We start from the raw sequence: 18304 nt of genomic DNA on the forward strand, positions 1-18304 counted from the left end.
TCATGGCAGGATGATTTTGAAAAACAACGTAATGATTTAGAAAACTGTTTGCTGATTCATGAGAATTGTGTTTGTGAAACGTTACAGAACATGACCAAAAGGGATTATGTTTAGTGGAGGTGTGTGACAAATACCACCAAGTCAATCATTCAGCATGATTCTTCACACTGAAAAGAGACAATAAACAGATAAAATAAAAATACAGAGCTCATTTGATTCCCATGGTCTTTCTGCTTGATGGTTCCACTATAGCCATGCCCTAAGTTCCAGTACCAACCTCTCACTCCATCAAGTGAACTTCAGTTTTAGCACTGAATTGGTACTTTAATGATAGGTACCCACTCCCTAAAACAAAAACCAAATCCCACCTTCCCAAACCACTGCCCAATTTTCATGGATTTCAACAGGAGTAACCTGGATTCTTTGTAGCTGTCTATGCTCTCAGCATCACTGCTTATTGTTAATGAAACCTGTTTCACATCAATTGCATTGTGTTAGGGCACATCCACAGCTTTCTTCCCAGAAAGGTGTCTACAATAACATCACAGTGAGCTCTCAGCTACATGAGTTGCTACTTTTTCAAGTAGAGATTGGGTGGGGGTGGGGAGTGTGAGTGTGTCTGTGGAGGTCAATTAAGAAAGCAAGCAGCCTTTTGCGTCACTGACAAAAATATACTTCTGATAACAAACTGTGATCTGCAAAGCCAGAGCAGGTTACTTTTTCCATGTTTAATGGGTGCTCCTTCCACTGTCACACACTTTTTCCTCACCTTTATTCTCCTCTCCCCAAGCAAATTATGGAGAACATATCTCCCTTTCTTTTTTTATTTGCTAGCATGTAGGCTGAAATATCTTAAACAGGAATATGAAGGTTTTACAGATCTTTTAAATATGAAGAAATAAAACAGTAAATCCCAAAATGAGCTTTCCTTTCAAATATTTTAGCTGTCAATCTGTAAAACCAACTTTCAAACTCCAGATTTGCTCCTGAGTAAAAGGACCACCTGCAGACAATTTCTGAGAACATAATCTCTCAAAAACTTGACTTTTTCTTAGAGCTAGAATTGGGAAATTTTTGAGAAGGCACTGTATGATGGTGAAGAAACAAACATCATTCGTTCCATTGGCTACAAATAACAAAAACATATAGACTCTTAGTACTTAATCTGTTACATAACCACTTTGATAAAAAATATTTTATTAGGTTTCTATCAGTAACATGGGATTATTAGAAAACTGCTTCTGTAGATGTAGCTTTATGGAGGACAATCATCATGAGCTCCTACAGCCATCTGAAGCCAGTAGTCCAGATTCCTAAAAATTACGAAGTTGTACAAGTTCTCTCCTCCTTTGTGGAAACCATGTTCACTTTCTCTCCAGGAAACAGGGCTATCTGCAAAGCCATGCACAGTTAAGGTCAGCCAGTAAGCCAGTTTTGGTTCACCAAAATAGCAACTGCAAGCAAGAAGACAAGATAATCAATAATTATAATGGAATAGACAGCACATTCAAATATACAGTATAAAGTAAAACAATCAAAGACACATTTTAGTGAAAATTTATTAACAGTTAAAACCCCCTCTTTATTACACAATAAATAAGCTCAAAAGAAAATATTCTATCAGGAAATGAAGGAAAAAATGAGGAAATGAAGTAAGATTGACTCTTCATTATTCCTACCATACTTTTAGACATGGCAAACCTGCAAGTTATAGCAATTAGAAAAATTTCCAAGTTGTGAAGAACCAGTTCTGAATTTCCTATAGCATGCACTGCTTTTCAGAAAATAGAACATTCAATGAGAACAATTGCTATCAGAGAAAAAAAGACATCAGAGGAAAAAACATGGTCAGGCTATGCTTGACACAAATACTTTCACCAGTAAAAAGGAAACAGATTATAAATAATCAGAGCCAGACATTATCCACTGCTCTTAAGTAGAGAATAAAAGCCAAGGAAATTTGTGCCTCCCTTGCCTAGGGAGGCTTTCTGCATAAGATTTGGAAATTGCTCAAAGAATAATGCTCATATTCCAGCTAAAGCAAAGCATTATTGTCACAAGTCAGTGCTACCATCAATAGCCACCAGGCACTTCAAGCATTGTCTCACACATGGAGCAAGGGAGCTTCCAAAATTTACTGCCAGTAGCACTAGTATAGAATACAACAGATTCTATACACATTCATGACATACTAATATAAGGTACTTTGATACTGAATTAGAACTGCAGCTACCCCATTCATCATTATCCAGTGTCCTACATTACAGCACTTGATTAAAAAAACTCACTATAATCTACTGTAGTGGTGTAATAACCTTGAAGTACCTCATGATACTCTTTTTGGTTTCATAAAGGGATTTCAATTATATTTTCCATCGCTAGTTAAAAATACTAAATCAGACATATTTGATTTTCACAGACAGGAAATTTTAAAAATGTAGTAGCTCAGTACAGCCACATCTTAGAAATTCAGATGAAAAACAAAGTCATGACTAGAATACAGGGCAAGCACTTTCAAAGTTGAAGTATCCAAAATTGTTTATTATTTTTTTATAGTGATGTTCAGCATAAAAAGCTCACTTCCTAATTAAAAAGAAAGTCTTCATTTTATATATTTCACTATTTATCTCCAACAGCCCTACTGAAAATTATTTAAAAGTCATTTCAAAAATAAAAAGTGTTAAAGTACAAATGTTTTAGTAATGTGCTCCTGTTAGCCCTTACCACAGCTGCTCCAATAACTGAATTATCTTCTCAGGAATTATAAAACCTGTGATTGTGCACAAGAAAGCTTTTTCCACCACTGTGTTGGGCTCAGGACAGCAGTAGGTTGATAAGAAGCTAGACGAATTGTTGTCTCTGGAAAAAAAACAAACAACAAAGCAATTAAAATAAATACACTTTAAATATTTTATAGGAAGTCTTAGTAATCAAAACTAGTATCAAACAAGTAGTCTCTGTATATCGCTTAAATTAATGCCAAAGCAACTAAAGACCAAGCAATTTATACAAAAGATCTCACGGTCCTGTGCGTTAACCCCGGTAAAGCACCCAAATGCCACACAGCTGCTTGCTCACTCACTCCCCCCCAGTGCAATGAGGGAGAGAACTGAAAGGGTAAAAGGGAGAAAATGCATGGGTTGAGATAAAGACAATTTAATAAGTAAAGGAAAAGTTGCACGTGAAAGCAAAGCATGCTAAGGAACCAATTTACTCCTTCCCATCAGCAGGCACGATATGTAGCCATCTCCAGGAAAGCACGGCTTCATTGTGTCTAACCCTGACTTGGGAAGGCACAGGTTGTAACTCTGAACACTTCCCACTCTTCCTCCCCCCAGCTTTTCCTGGAGCATGTCACCATATGGTGTGGGATATCCCTCTGGTCAGCTGGGGTCTGCTGTCGTGGCTGTGTTCTCTCCCAGCCCTCTGCCCACCCTCAACCTCCTCACTGGCAGGGCTGTACGAGAAACAGAAAAAGCCTTGACACTGTGCAAGCCCTGCTCAGCAATAGCTAAAACATCCCCGTGTTACCAACACTCTTGGTCACAAATCCAAAACACAGCACCACACCAGTGGAAAATTAACTCTATTCCAGCCCAAAACAGTACCCATGGGCACCCCTACAAACATAGATAAGTCATTCAAGACTTACGACAAACATTTATCAGCATAACAGCCTTTCTACTTACAGAAATGTGCCTTAATTATTATTCAACTATTTCTCAAAATAAATTGTGCCTTTCCTTACTTAAAATGTATTTAAAGATCAAAGAAATTCGGATACTTACAAGCTAACTTGATTCAAGACAGCACCCAGCCATTCAAAGAGTTCCTCTGTACTGCAAGACTCCTCTGGCTTTCCTTGTAGGTCATTACTTTGTAACACTGGACACTGCAAGTCCCTTAATGTGCTGAATGTTATTTTTGGCTTCAGGGCCTGTATTTGGCTTTTTGAGAAGTATGACATCAGTGTTGATCCCTCTGCACCTTAACAACACAATACCATAAACAGCTGTTATGAAACTATGAAACAAAATAAGCACTGAATACATGAAACCTTTGTGTATATATACAAAAAAATGCTGTGTAAAACTGCTTTCATGCTGTTATCTTGCCCAAAGTCATAGAATCCTCAGCTCCCTTATCTTCTCTGACATAAATATTAGTGGAAGATTCAGCAACTCAGCATAGCTCAGTAAATTTACTATTTAACTAACAAGCATAAATTTTCCAACAGAAAATTCAAACAGAATCAACTGGGTAAGTAATAAGATTAACCCGTTAGAAAGAGGAACTCAAGGATGTTCCTGAAAAGGAACACATGCAACAGAGCAGGAACATCATCCCAGAACACTGTTTTCCCTGAATAATGCAAAAGTGAGCAGGTGACTATAGGTTTAAGAACAGATTTATCAGTGATGCCAAGAGGAATTCTAAGATAGTCTGGGGCACAGAGAGTGAAGACAGAAGAAAGGGGAGAAGGTAGAGAAATCAGACCGTATCACAAATCTTCACTAGAAGAATAAAAAAACCCAAACAAATATGGTATGTCTTCAAATGTAGTATGGCTGTAAAAGTTAAATGTACCTTGACGGACTTGTGGGAAAGTACTAGCAAGAGATCCAAACTAGCAAGTAAAATTCTAAAATCCTAACCTAAACTAAAAAACTAACCTAAGCAGACATATTGTAAATTCAGAGCTATTAATCACCTTGATTTTGATGCAGTAAGGTAATTGACATGGAATCAATTCTCCTAAATTTCAAATTCCATTTCAAATAGGTGTGCTATTTTCATAAAGTAACAATGGGTCTCTAGGAGAACAACATTCGAATACCACAGAAAAGGTACGTATGAACAGAAGAAATTCAAGAACAGGATAGTTAACTGCAGAATACAATATCTAAGAATTGCTGTCAAAACATATAAACTGCTTAAACTCCCTCAGCCATATTTATATCATCAAGGAGAATCATTTGGGGGAATAGAAAAAGGAAGATTAAGCTGATCCTTTTTAGTCATCCTTCAAAAAAAGGCTTTCCAAGTACCAAAGGGCACAGTGACAAAGACAGGCAGCCACTAAATTCTTGTTTTTATATAGATATATTTAAGTCTGAAGTGTGCCAGAGCAGATGATCTTCCTTCAGCCTATACTTCCTATTGGAAATTTTTAGACTAACAGGTTCAAAGAACATAAAATATCACCCTGGAATTCTCTGTAAAATATAAAAAAATCAAACATTTTAAATGTCTGCTCCATGTCGGAGCCTCAGCTATAGCCCTAACTTCAGGAAATTTCGAAGACTACAGTCAAGACCCCAACTGAACAATTCCTCCAGCCTACAGCAGAACTTTCCATGTCAATGACAACCAGGCACATCGTCAAAGCAGTTTGGAGGCCAGTGAATTTCATCTAATAAACATGTAAAACTGCCATAGAAATTACAGCAATAGAAAAGAGAAAAGATTGTTTTGCCTCTGTCATCAAAGACATGAGACACTCCATATTCCCTTTTTCTGTTCCTCTTGGTGCTGACACCACTATGTGGGAAAAAAGGGTATGAAAACAAAAAATCCTGCAGTGCTGGCCATAGCAAGAAACACCAGTTATCAGCAGAAAGGCTGAAAACAGAATGTTCACAGAGGACACGATTCTCTTGACAAAATACAGCCCTCTTTTACCCTTCCAGCAGAATCTACACCATGTCTCATGTCTATTAATCAAAATCCATAAAAGTTTTATTTTTGTCAGTACTAATGAACTAACAGTCTTTCATGCATTATGAGTGCAAGATTCTTGCACAGAAAGGCATTGAGATTTAACTCCATACTCATGAAATGATTGACCTGACTTGTTTCGGAGATGTAAGAAAGTGAGGAAAAGAAATCCTGTTCTTCCTGAACGCTGTTAACATGGGCAGCAACAAACACAAGAGACATATCTCTGCCCAGGGTCAATAAATCCAAGCATGAAGATATGCCACCTTTAGTTGGATTTATGTCACCATTTATGGTTGCAACCACCTTCACTATGACTCTTTCTTGAAGACTACAAGGACATGAATTGCAAACCTTTAAACAATTTCTGTATGACAAACAAGGAAGGATCATTGTCATATGAGTCTGCAGTTCTTAAAAAGGGGGAGGTGAAACATGAAGGACTAAAGTGAAACATGGGACACTCCTAAAGGAGCTTGTAAGCAGCTTTCATTTCTCAGGTAAGTTAACTCTCAGACTTGAAGAGCCAGGAAAAATGTAAAGAGGAGATGGGAAAGCATTCTCAGGGACATTTCTGATATTCGTTCTTACTAGTGTGGAGACTCAAAGCAGAACAACACTAAAAGCTATACATCTATGATAAGAAAAACATTTTTAATGGTACAAACACCTGCAGTTTTCATCAATTCTATGCAAATGCTATATATCCCTACATACAGCCTGTTCTGAGGCAATACAAACAACTGAGAACTTTGAAAAATGACCCTCAGAGGAAGAACAATACTTAAGTCCCAGAAGAAAAAACAATGTAATTAGAAAACAGTAGATAAACAAATACTAGAAGATGATTTGAAATAGTATAATTTCTTGTAACAATCTCTTACTCAGCTCCAACCTCAAACAAGTGCTTGAGAATAAAGTGATAAAGCAGCAGACTGGGTGTTTCAGTGCACATAGCACAGAAATAGGGACTCTGTAATGTCCTATAACTCATGATGAAATCAAAGTTCTTCATCTCAAGTATACGACCAGATACGTAACTTATGTGGACTAATAAAAAACCTCAAAAAATGTGTATTAATAATTATTATGTATGTCAGACATTTCTAAAGAAGAGGCAGCACCATCAAATAGGAAAATTTTGCCAGAAAGCCTGGGCAACATAAAGAAAAGGAAATGAAGTAACTAATATATCTCCTATGAATTACTGTTCCGTTCCTGAACTGAAATGTTCTGTGTGTAGTAAATAACACCCTCCCTACAACAAATAAACAAAACAAACAAAAAATCCCACCCAAACACATTTTAATTTAACTTTTCCTTCCACTAAAAATGCATATGGACAATCACTAGAAAAGAACAGTAAACTAAAAATATTTGGACTTCATGTCAGTTACATCCTAGTTTTACATTTAGTTCTTATTACCTGTATTATACCAAGCCAGCAGGAAGTCAAATTCTAGAGGTTTCTTTTCTTTCAAGGCCCAGAGCACTCTGTTATGTTTCTTGCTCTCAGGGTGAAAGCCAGCATCGGTCAAGTCAATAGTGATAACTGCAGAAAATGTACAAAAGCAACTGGTACTCAACTAAAATAAATTTTATTATTAAATTAATTAAGAACTAGAAGAACACAAAGAAACCAAAGAATATCAAATACATCTTTACAAAGTATTTGATTATGCAAATATGACTCCCCATTATGTACATAAATATTCAACTCCTGCTGTCCTTGTTTTGATATAATCTGGGACTGCCTTCCAGTGACTGGAGGGACAGATTCCTTTTGAAATGGCACTGACAGAAGACCTTAAAAATATCTTTGTAATTATGAAAGCTATTAGCAGTAAAAAAAAAAAGCTAGAGTTTCTAACAATAAAAGCCATGTAGACAGCAATGACACTTTTTCAACAGGTTGGTTTTTATTAGGTGAATTGGTCCATAGCTAAGTTACACATATTTTTCAAACAGAAATTTCGTGATACATTTTACTTCACAAACTGAATGGTAAAAATCACATCCCATTTTGCCAAAATACTTACTAGACATAACCACTTTCCCCTTCTAAAGTTTTCATGTAACTACCTATCAAGTACTGCAAGTTCCAAAACATTTGAGATGGCATAGTGTTCCTGTTGGTTATTTATTTTTATTTAACAAAAGTCACACTCAAGATGTCTCCCCTGCAGTTGTTAAAAAATTACATTTTCCAAGTACTTGGTATATGGAGATTACCATTTTAAATGTATCAAACATAATACAATCCTCCCTTTCAAGCAAGCAGTCTTGGGTGAGGCTCTTCGCTGATTTTTTTTTTGTACAGTGCACAAATTTTAAGCTCTACCTTAATCAGTTTAGTGTTTTTCTATTTAAATCAGAAGTCATGGATACTATGTACAGTATACGAAAATTCTTGAGTCCTACATCGCTCCAGTATAAACAACACAATAAAAACTCTGAAATCAAAAATTTTATAGAGTACTGAAAAGGTCACATATTTGTGTCCTTATAGCTGCTTTATTATTTGGGAAAAAAGTAATTTTTCTTTTCAGACATTCCTTGTATTTGCACCTGGAAAAAGATGACCTAGACAACAACTAATTTCAATAAAAGGGAAGTTTCAACATTGCTGGTTCAACACCCTAATAAGGTGCTTCTGAAATAAGCAGTGTTAATATAAACAATACTTACTGTATCTCATTGCTTTTTTGCCAGAGTACCGAGAAGGGCGACCTTGCAGTCCAAGTTCCTCATAAGTATCCTTATCCACTGATAGAATTAGTTTTCCTATAAAGGAAACAAACTTTAATAATCTTCTACTTGGTTTTCTTTGAAGTCTTCAGAGAACCATATACCTTTTACGACGTTAGCTTTGGATCAATGGCATTACTAATGTAATGTAGACTCCTTAGTTCCAGTTAAATGGATTACCAGATTAATCTTTAAAAAAAAGAGTTATAACTCAATTACTGTTTTTTATCAAAGATGTCTTATGAAGTAGAATAAGGAAAGTGTAATATTATTCCTGAGATAGTCCTAGTTTTTTTACTGTACTATTTAGTTCATTGCCTCAATCTTTCCTCCACTTGTTCCCTAGCACTTGCTGTGTCAATAGCTGAGCGCTACATCACACAAGGGCCAGATTTAGTAAACATACATGCACTGCTCAACTAAATAAATGAAAGTAGTTCTTCAACCTGCAGCAGGACTACTCACATTGAATAAATTATACCTGTTAGTGATGAGCAACTATGTGCTGGAACAAGTCCACTGCTATGTTCATAAACCAAATCTGGCAGCTGCTGCTTGGAACAGAATTTCACACAGCAGCTCTCTGCTACAGTCTTTGGGTTCTACTGTACAAGTAAGAGCACAGCACAGAATACAAACAAATCAGGTTGTCACTGAAGAGTTCACATAGTGACATCACCAGGAACTGTAACACTGTCTCTCTCAATTGTGCATACCTTGTAATAACTGTATCAAACAAACTCAACACCACTATCAAGTATCCATTTTGCTAGGACTGGGTTAACAGACACATAAAAGAATCCTTCTGAAGAATCTGAATTACTTATGCCCTCATGGGCACCTGTCATATTACAGTGAATTGGGCTAGAGGGCTGACAGACCAACTTGTATTTCTATAATATCTGATATACTGTTAAACAGAAATAAGACAATGCATTTGAAGCCCAAAATAGCTTCGTTTTCTCTGCATGTAAAATTCTACCTGAGATGTGTGATGTTTTATCATGTTTTGTCATAAAATGTGATACAACTGAAACAGACTTTTAACGGGTTACATAATTCTTAAGGAATCACGGAATCATCGCAGAATGATTTGGGTTGGAAGGTACCTTAAAGATCATCCAGTTCCAAGTCCCTGCCATGGGCAGGGACACCTTCCACTAGACCAGGTTTCTCAAAGACACATCCAGCCTGGCCTTGAACGCTTCCAGGGATGGGGCAGCCACAACTTCTCTTGGCAACCCATTTCAGTGTCTCACCACCCTCGCAGTAAAGAGTTTCTTCCTAATATCTAATCTAAACCTACTCTCAGTTTGAAGCCATTCTCCCTTGTCCTCTCTCTACATGCCCAACTAAAAATTTCCTCTCTGGCTCTCTTGCAGGCTCCCTTTAGGTACTGGAAGGTTCTCTAAGGTCTCTCCAGAGCCTTCCCTCTCCAGGGTGAACAATCCCAACTCTCTCATCCTGTCCTCATGGGAGATCATCTTCATGGCCCTCCTCTGCACTCACTCCAGCAGGTCCATATCTTTCCTGTGCTGGGAACCCCACAGCTGGATGAAGTACCCAAGGTGGGGTCTCACAAGAATAAACACCTAATATTTTAAAAGTGCTCCTAAGCAGTGCTGATAACTTTCTGTTTTGGTACAAATTCTGTCTTAAAGATCAGTAGGAAAGAAGAAGTTGGAATGCAATGTTTTCACAAAATTAATCCTCTGTAGCAATTCAATTATGATTGAAGCATTGACAATTTAACTATACATAAGCAAAGCTGCTTTTAAATTTCCTTTATATTAAATAATTTAACCACATGAATGAAGAACAAAATTAAAATTAATATTTTTCCAATTCGAACTTATTTCTAATAAAGTTACCAAGTACAGTAAGCCTTATTTTTCAGTTTACATCATCCCAAATAAAAAGAAAAAACCCAACAGACCACAATTGATACATATTACCAAAACCAAAACAGACCCCCATACCATTTGGTAGCAGAGCTGCAGTATTATCTTGATCAATTTTTGTATTATAGGTAAGGGCGTAGCATGAACCTTCAACAGCAAAGCAGAGAATCATGAGATTACACAGTTTTTAAAGACAGACATGACAATATAAGCAATTCACCCCAAGATAACCAAACATGCCAAATACCATTTGAATCTCTCTAAACCCTTGTGTTTTCATCAAGTAACTTTCTTCCACCTTCTTGAGCAAAACAGCATTGTTATTATTTTTATAAGCCTTGGACTGGCAACATTTTAAAGGACCTATAATATGGATAACATTAACAATATGCACCAATATGAAAACACTTCCTTTCGTTTCACCTGTGACTCTCCCCACTCAGCGTACAGAAAACCCAATTTTTTTCCAGACACATTCCTATTATCAGATCACACAAAGACAAGAGGGAAGACACATTACTAAATATATTTTGTAGCATTATCTAACTAAATAGTTTTTGTTTTTAAAATAGAAGTGTCAGATTCTAGGAACTCTGCACACAAATGTCATATTGCTTCCAGAAAACTACTGGCATAAAAGAACATTAATGAGATTAAAGGAAGTAAGAAAAGAGTCCTGCATTTAGCAAGTAATGGATCTCTTGTTCTCCTATTTCATCTGCATGTTCTCTGTTCTCCTCTCTTTTCCCTGTAAAGTTTTTTTGTTTCTCCCTGGCTATCAGCTGAAGGTTACAATAGGTATCATAAGCCAAAGAAGTGGGCCCTGCAAGATGAAAACAGTGTAGTCTGAGTACACAACAGCAAGTTGGCTGGGCAGAGGCTGTATCTTTCTTCATATCCTCTTTACTCCTACTGTGTAAGGATGAGCTGCTGCAGCTCCATTAGCAAAAAACAAAAAAAAAATAAGGGAGCATATTTTTTCTCTTGCCTGCTGTGTAACACGGCTAACACAGCTCTTCGTTGAAGTATGAAGGAATGAGAATGGAATAAGGGAGCCGATTTCTACAGGAATCTGCATAAAGATAAGTTGTGGAAGAAACAGGTGTGAGGATACATGGAAGCCCTCTTGATATCTGGCTTGCAGAATTAAGACAGAATAGGGAGAAATTAATAAGCAACACTCATAGGAGTTTTGGACCCAGTGGGTGTAAACAAATGCTGACACACCACAAAGCAGAACAAAGCAAATAAAGAAATTCATGCAGAATTTGCTTAGTACTTTTTCTTCCCTTCCTTTAAAATATTTTTCAGAATAAAAAATAATAAATGGATTTTACTGTGCTATGAAAAAAATACACTATTACTGCATCTGTCATGTTCCGATTTCCTCCTTACCTTTCTTCACGAAAGCATCAATGAATTCATGAGTGACCAATTCATGAATGGATAAATTCCTCACCAGGTAGTACTCTCCAATATCTGCAATTGTGCTTTTCAGCACTTCAGGTAGCAGGGCACATTCCGGGATCAAAAAAGATACCTGTTAGGAACATATTTGTAATGTAAATCCTATGTAAAAATCTGTTCTGGAAAAAAATCTAAACAAATAAAAAACAAGGAATAAAAATAAAAAAAACCCTCAACTTTTCAGACATCAGTATATTATACCAAAATCAGGAAAAAGGTAATATGAGGTGATTGTCTTCAAAATGTATCCATTTGTGTAAAGTCTCAAGGTACACAAAATACATTATTTGGGGTTTTTTCTTGCATTTTATATGCTATACAACAGTATTTTACATGTTATGTAAAGACATGACTGTACATAGCATGAGTTAACAGAAGATCTTGTTTCACATCATTATACATTTGGCTTAATGTCACACTGGAACACTTCCTTCAGCCCTTGCTGCCCCATTTGTTGAAGCAGTTGTAACTAAATAGGTAGACTAAGCATTTATGCAATCTTAGTGGAAAAGCAAAGACCCAAGCAGAATTAGTTTTGAATCAATACATTCTCCTCTGTAGAATACTTTAGAGGCCAGAAGAGCAAACACACCACCAGAACAATACTTGAAAACAGGCTCACAATTTTCAAAAAAAAGTCACGAGACATACAGTAAGGCTACACCTTCTGTAGCAGCCTTCTAATTTAACATAGGAAACTGATTTTCAACAGGGATCAGCACCCAGCTTTTCTTACTAAACTCAGTATTCAGTCCTTTGGTCCAATTGCCTATCTTTAATTTACTTTTGGCTTAAAACCTTTCTGGTATGTGTTCCATACTCAAAAGAACCCTTCAGTCCAGCAGATCAGAGAAAATAAGATTATTACATGGGCAAATATGAACCTTCCCGAGTAGCATAAAGGTCTGTCCCCTTGCTCCTCCCTCCATCCCTCAATAAACTTCTTTCCCAAAGCTCTTCGAGAACAGGTACATATCTCCCTTGGCATGGATGTGGAAGAGAAGCAGGGTTTCTGACAGATGGGCTGCCTACCACACCAGTAGAAAGCTTTCTAATTAGCTGCTAAGAAACATTACTAAGGAATTTTAGAAGGAATTTTTTCACAGAAAGGGTTATTAGACATTGGAATGGGCCACCCACGGAGGTCACAAAGTCACCATCACCGGAGGCCTTTAAGGAAAGACTGGAGTGAGTGCAGTGGTCTAGTTGACATAGTGGTGTTAGGCCATAAACACATACAATAAAGGACTCTGATGATCTGAGAGGTCTTTTCCAACCTAACTGCTTCTGTGATTCTTTGAAACCACAAGAGGGTCTGGCTGGAACTTACAACAGTCAAAGACACGAGACCAAGCTGCCAAAACTGGACTTCCCAACATTGAGGTGTCCAAAACAATGGAGCAGTTGACTATTGCATCACACGACACTTTGGTAGAAGGAAGGACAAAATGCAAGAGGGCTTTCAGGTTGCCATCTGCAGCCAGGCTTCAGACAAGGCCTCCCTCTCTGCTGAGGGAGCCCCTCAGCCCCTCCCTGCTTGGACTGGGAATCTGTGGGTGCCGCTCCCCATGGGACTTGCTGGGTAGTGCTGACAAAGTGTTATCACTTCTTCCACTGGCTCATTCTCTTCTCCTCCTTCTATAGGTTGGACTCGACCTTAGAGATCTTTTCCAGCCTAATTGATTCTGCGATTCGTCGTGCTGGCGCCGTCTTTCATCCTTTGAGGCGCTGCGTGAGACCACAAACCCAGCGGGGGCTAATTTCTCCCCTTCCCCCCCAAAAAAAAGAGGCACGCGGGCCACTTCTGGTACGGACGGAGGGACCCTCCAGAACACGCAGCCTGGCGCGAGCGAAGCACCAGCGACGCGCCCCTGGGAGCGGCTGACCGGCAGAACCTCCAGAGGGGAGAGGGGATCTCTCAGCCCCGCCGAGGCGGCCCGGGAGCGTCTGGCAGCTCCTTTCCCCTGCTCCCTCCCTCAGGATGCTCAGGATGCTCAGGACCGCCCCGCCCCGCCCCGCCCCGCCGGGCTCGCGCCATCCCGCGCCACTCACGCGGCAGCTGTAGGCGTGGTCCCGCACGTGCGCCGCGTGCCGCGAGCGCGGGTGCCGCGCGTGGCCCTTCTCGCACACCAGCAGGTGCCGCGGCGCCCGCGCGAGCCGAGCCGGCATCTCCCCAAATCCTGCCGCTCCTTCTTCCTCCCACCCCCACCCCCTCCTCCTCCTCCTCTGCCGACCGGGAGCGGCCGGGCGCCTGCAGGAGGGCGGGGAAGGGGCCGTGCCGTGAGGTCACGTCCGCCGGCTGCGGCGGCGCAGCTGCTTCCGCCGTGGATCCCGCGGGCTGCGGGCCCGTGCCCTCCCTGCGCATGTGGGCGATCGGGGCTCTCGGTCACCGCGGCGCCCGAACAGCCCCGGCACCGGTCGGGCAGCGACACCCGCACGGCTGCATGTGCAGCTGCGGTAGCGAGCGATGGTTAAAGCGTGTGCGTGTCAGCGCCCAGAGGGAGCTCACGGGAGCTTGGGGGGGGAACAGCTTATGGGGGCGTGCAGTGACAGGACAAGGGGGAACGGCTTCAAACTGAAAGAGAGTAGGTTTACATTAGATATAAAGAAAAAATTCTTTGCTGTGAGACTGTCGAGGCATTGGAACAGGTTGCTCAGAAAAGCTGGGGATGCCCCATCCCTAGAGGTGTGGATGGAGCCGGGGAGGATGGAGCTCTGAGTAACCTGGTGTAGTGAAACGTGTCCCTGCCGACGGCAGGAGGGTTGGAACTGTATAATCTTTGAGGTTCCTTGCAACTAAACCATTCCGTGACTCACAAGTTGCTCTGCAGGTACTGAGGGGCAGTGTTGAAAGGGCCTCAGGTTTCCTGAAAGTCTGCTTAGTTAAGTAAATATTGCACAAGGGCCATGAGATAGGGCCCTGCCTCCCATGTGTCGTCTCACTGCCCCTTCTGCACATTGTATATTTTATACAAAGAATGCACAAAAATTTCTTTTCTGCCTTTCTGCAGTATTTCTTCTCCCGATCCCCTACCTTCATGCCTCCCGATTTAAAGTGGTACCAAGCAACTTTCTTGGTAGTTGCTGTTTCTGTACACTGTATGAGGCTGTATGTAACCTTACCTTAAACACCACTCAAGTCTGTTCACCAAAAGTCCATCGAGCTGGCAAACCTGACTCTTTTTTTACGACAGTTTTAGGACAGTTTTACGACAGTAGTTCTAGAGATCTCAGGCTTGCCCTATGGAGATTTTGACCTGCTATTTCTAGATGAGACACTCAGTGTTAATGCTCAGGTGTACGTGATTATTTCTTTCAAGAGATGCCAAGGGGAAAAGTTTCTTTAATGTATATTAGTATAGGAACTTTGTTTAGTGAAGAAAATATAGGTTATAGTAAGGTCATTTGTTCCAACAACTGCAGTGTTACACAGATATGAACCATCAACTATGCTATGACTTTACTCATTCACCACCTACATATCTTGGTGGTTTGATACCGTAACTGGGGCTCTCTCGCTCACTGCCTGGTCGGGTATTACCTGTTTGGCTGAGGTAAGCAGGTAGCAATTTGGTTTTCTAGATGTTCCAGGCTGGTGAATTTATGTTACAGCTCCAACTTCAGCAGCCAATAGGCCCAGGCTCTGCTTCTAGCACAGACTGCAGTTTCCTGGTACTCTGTCTATGTTTGAGTCTGCTCCATGTTGCTGGCTTAGTAGCTATGAACAGTTTGCAGTGTGCTAAGGCCAGTCCTTGCAAGGTCTGTGTTACAGAGCCATGATTGCCTGATGGAAGGGGGAATGCTCGTTAGGCTGACTCAGACCCACTTGTTTCAGGGCATGTGCTTTCTGAGTGCTTGTGGGCTGGAGTGACATCAGGATGCTGCTGCTCGGAACTCGGTGGCTTGTATCCTCCACTGCGTGAGGCTGAGATGAAACCACTTGTCATGAAGTCACTGGCTTATTAATGCCTGTGGAGGAGGGCTGAATTCTGCACTCACATTGCCTGTATAAATTGGATTGATTGGATTATTATGAATTGAAAAAAGGCTATGTAATCACGGTAACCTTCTAATTTAAAGCATGCAAACATTAATGGGAAAAGCACTACAGGATTAATGTCAGTTATTACCATACCCGCAAGCAGAAGCCTCTGTGCGCAGATCAGCATCACACTGTGATGATCAGAAAGCCTGTTCTACTACAGGGGTGAAAAGTTCAAGCCTCTGATCAATAAGCCCGGGGAGCCAGGCAGGAAATTCAGCTCTACTCATACTCATGTGGAGGTGGGGAGGTTTTTTTGTGTGTATATGGGTTTTGTTTTTGGTTTGGTTTGCTTTTATTTGTTTTGTGGGGGTTCTGTTGTTTGGATTTTTTGTGAGCTTCTCTATGCTCATAAAATCTATGCTTTCTGCTAGAGATACGAAAGGATGGGAAAAGAAATGAGACGTTGGGGAAGGGTCAAGAGAATCAAGATTCATGGTTGCATATTAAGCCAGTATTTTATGGATTCTGGCAGAAGTGTAGTTCACTGCAGCTCAGTGAAGCATGGAAGGATTCACATCACTGTTAGTTCATATATCAGGCAATTAATCTTAACCCACTCTTCCTCATATATGTTGGCTGTTCTATTATAGAGTATGTGTGTTTTAGAGAACTCCCTGAAGATACTGAACTACATTAAAAAATCCCACTTAGCAGTACAGTAGTCTGTGCTGCAACATACAGAATTTCCCTATCTTTAAATTATATATGTGTGTGTGTGTGTGTGTATGCTAATTATTGGTTAATGCTGACATTTTTATAGTGGTCGTTACAGTTTTACGAGTAATTTGGTATGGGATTTCTATATATTGTAAAAAAACTCAAACCTTTTAAGCTCTAAATAATTTAAGATTTAAAGCTATCACAATTTTCCCAAGGATTTCAAACCTGTGACAGGGTAATGCAGTTCTACAGCAATTCAGTTTCTGCTTGCTTGAACAGGCTGTAGTAAAGAGGAAAGGATTGCCTTGAGGCAACTTGTGGTAATAGCTTGGAATAGAGAAGGATCTCAGATGTTTCCTGAGACTGGTGAAATTCAATTCAGTTTTTGTATCAAATGACAGAGTTTGGAAAGAAAAGTCTGATCTTCATATTATGTACAGCTGCTTCTTGCATATATTTTTTTTTCACTATGGAAGAACTATCTTAGCCCAATCTTTCTTCTGGATTTTCTGATTTTAAAAACAACATTATTAAGAGACTTAGAGTTTTGTAAAATCAAATCTAAACAAATTATCACAGTATTTTGAAATTGGTTTGTGCCTTTAAGATGAATCAAAGTATTTTTCTTTTCAGTCACTGTTTTTTCTTTCTTAGATTGTGTTGACTGCAGAAGACAAAGAAGTTGTCTAAATCTTTTAACCTTGGCTATTGTAATTAGTGCTTGCAAAACAAAACCAAACAGATACCTCTGGTGCCATGTCTGAAATTAATAAAGTGCATAAGACTGAAATCCAGCAATTTACTTGATCAGTATCAACTGGTTTTTTTTGTTGAGGAAAGTGGAATATGTGGACAGCTAGTTTCATACCCTCTTTTTTACACACTTCAGTCCATATAGTCAGATCAGTGATGGACTATAAAAAAATCCCACTCAGACATGTTCTTCAAGGGGATTACAGAAACAGCTCTGCCAAGCTACTCCAGAAATCAGTTGTTCAAGCCAGGAAGAATATTGAAAGCTAACCATGGACAAAGTGGTTGGATTTGGTTTAAAATGCAATTAAAAAACCCCAACCAACCAACCATCTGATCTGTTTCCTTTAGAGTTAAAGGCACTGTAATCTGGGAAACCTCATACTCACTCAGTTTTGTAGTATTACAGTGGGAGAAGAAATGTGAGGGATAATTCCTTCAGTAAGGTTCTAGGGAACAGAAGTGTATTTCATCTATATTCCAGCAGGGTCTTCACCTCCACTTGCCTCCTAAGGATCAGATTTTTGTCAGGAACCTGCATGGTATCGGGCAATTATCATGCACTTTCTGTCTCCTCCTAAACAAATCAACTGGCATTCACATTATGGCTAATATAAGGCACACGCACTCTGTTCTCTATTCACACTTCCTTGCAGTAGGTAACAATCTGTGACCATGTTCCTCTGGTTCCCCCTTCATCTTCTGGGAAACATCCTTGGGAGCACTTCCACACTCACCTCGACCTTCCACAGGCAATAAATATGTGTCCTTCTCCTTGTCCCATTAAAAGATGGTGAAAAACTGCTGCCTTTTCCATTGCTAAGGTCTCTCCTGGCATTACGTATAAGAGGCACTATTTCTCCTCAAATTGACTAACCAATTAACATGATGGTGTTAAACTTGTCCTAGCAGTTTTGTTCTCAGTCTGTACATATTTTTTCCAGTTATATGAATTGGTGTGCTAAAGGATATTAGTTGTACCTGCACAAATTATCTTGATAGTATCCTTAGA

General features: G+C 39.6%; 1 protein-coding gene across 2 annotated transcripts; it reads right to left on the minus strand.

Moving 5' to 3' along the window:
- Positions 1-1157: 1157 nt before the first annotated feature.
- On the minus strand, positions 1158-14094 carry RPP40 (ribonuclease P/MRP subunit p40). Of its 2 annotated transcripts, XM_027666793.1 has the most exons (8): positions 13887-14093; positions 11763-11907; positions 10446-10514; positions 8407-8502; positions 7145-7270; positions 3789-3987; positions 2725-2859; positions 1158-1454 (listed from the first exon to the last, which is right to left on the minus strand). In XM_027666793.1, exons 1-8 carry the CDS (start codon positions 14001-14003, stop codon positions 1256-1258), a joined length of 1086 nt encoding a protein of 361 aa, XP_027522594.1. In that variant the 5' UTR covers positions 14004-14093; the 3' UTR covers positions 1158-1255. The 2 variants fall into 2 exon arrangements, with proteins under 2 accessions (XP_027522594.1, XP_027522595.1); XM_027666794.1 differs by lacking the exon at positions 10446-10514 and having other exon boundaries at positions 13887-14094.
- Positions 14095-18304: the final 4210 nt, after the last annotated feature.

Source organism: Corapipo altera, unplaced genomic scaffold, assembly GCF_003945725.1.
Source record: "Corapipo altera isolate COAL_440 unplaced genomic scaffold, ASM394572v1 97, whole genome shotgun sequence".
NCBI classification, from domain to species: Eukaryota; Metazoa; Chordata; class Aves; order Passeriformes; family Pipridae; genus Corapipo; species Corapipo altera.

Excerpts from the sequence above, each read along its gene's own strand:
- RPP40 (XM_027666793.1), bottom strand. The coding sequence starts at position 14,003 with ATGCCGGCTCGGCTCGCGCGGGCGCCGCGGCACCTGCTGGTGTGCGAG. Across the intron at positions 8,503-10,445 it reads TGCAGCTCTGCTACCAAATG|GAAAACTAATTCTATCAGTG; the intron begins GTATGGGGGTCT and ends TTTCCTTTATAG. Across the intron at positions 2,860-3,788 it reads GTCTTGAATCAAGTTAGCTT|AGACAACAATTCGTCTAGCT; the intron begins GTAAGTATCCGA and ends TTTTTTTTCCAG.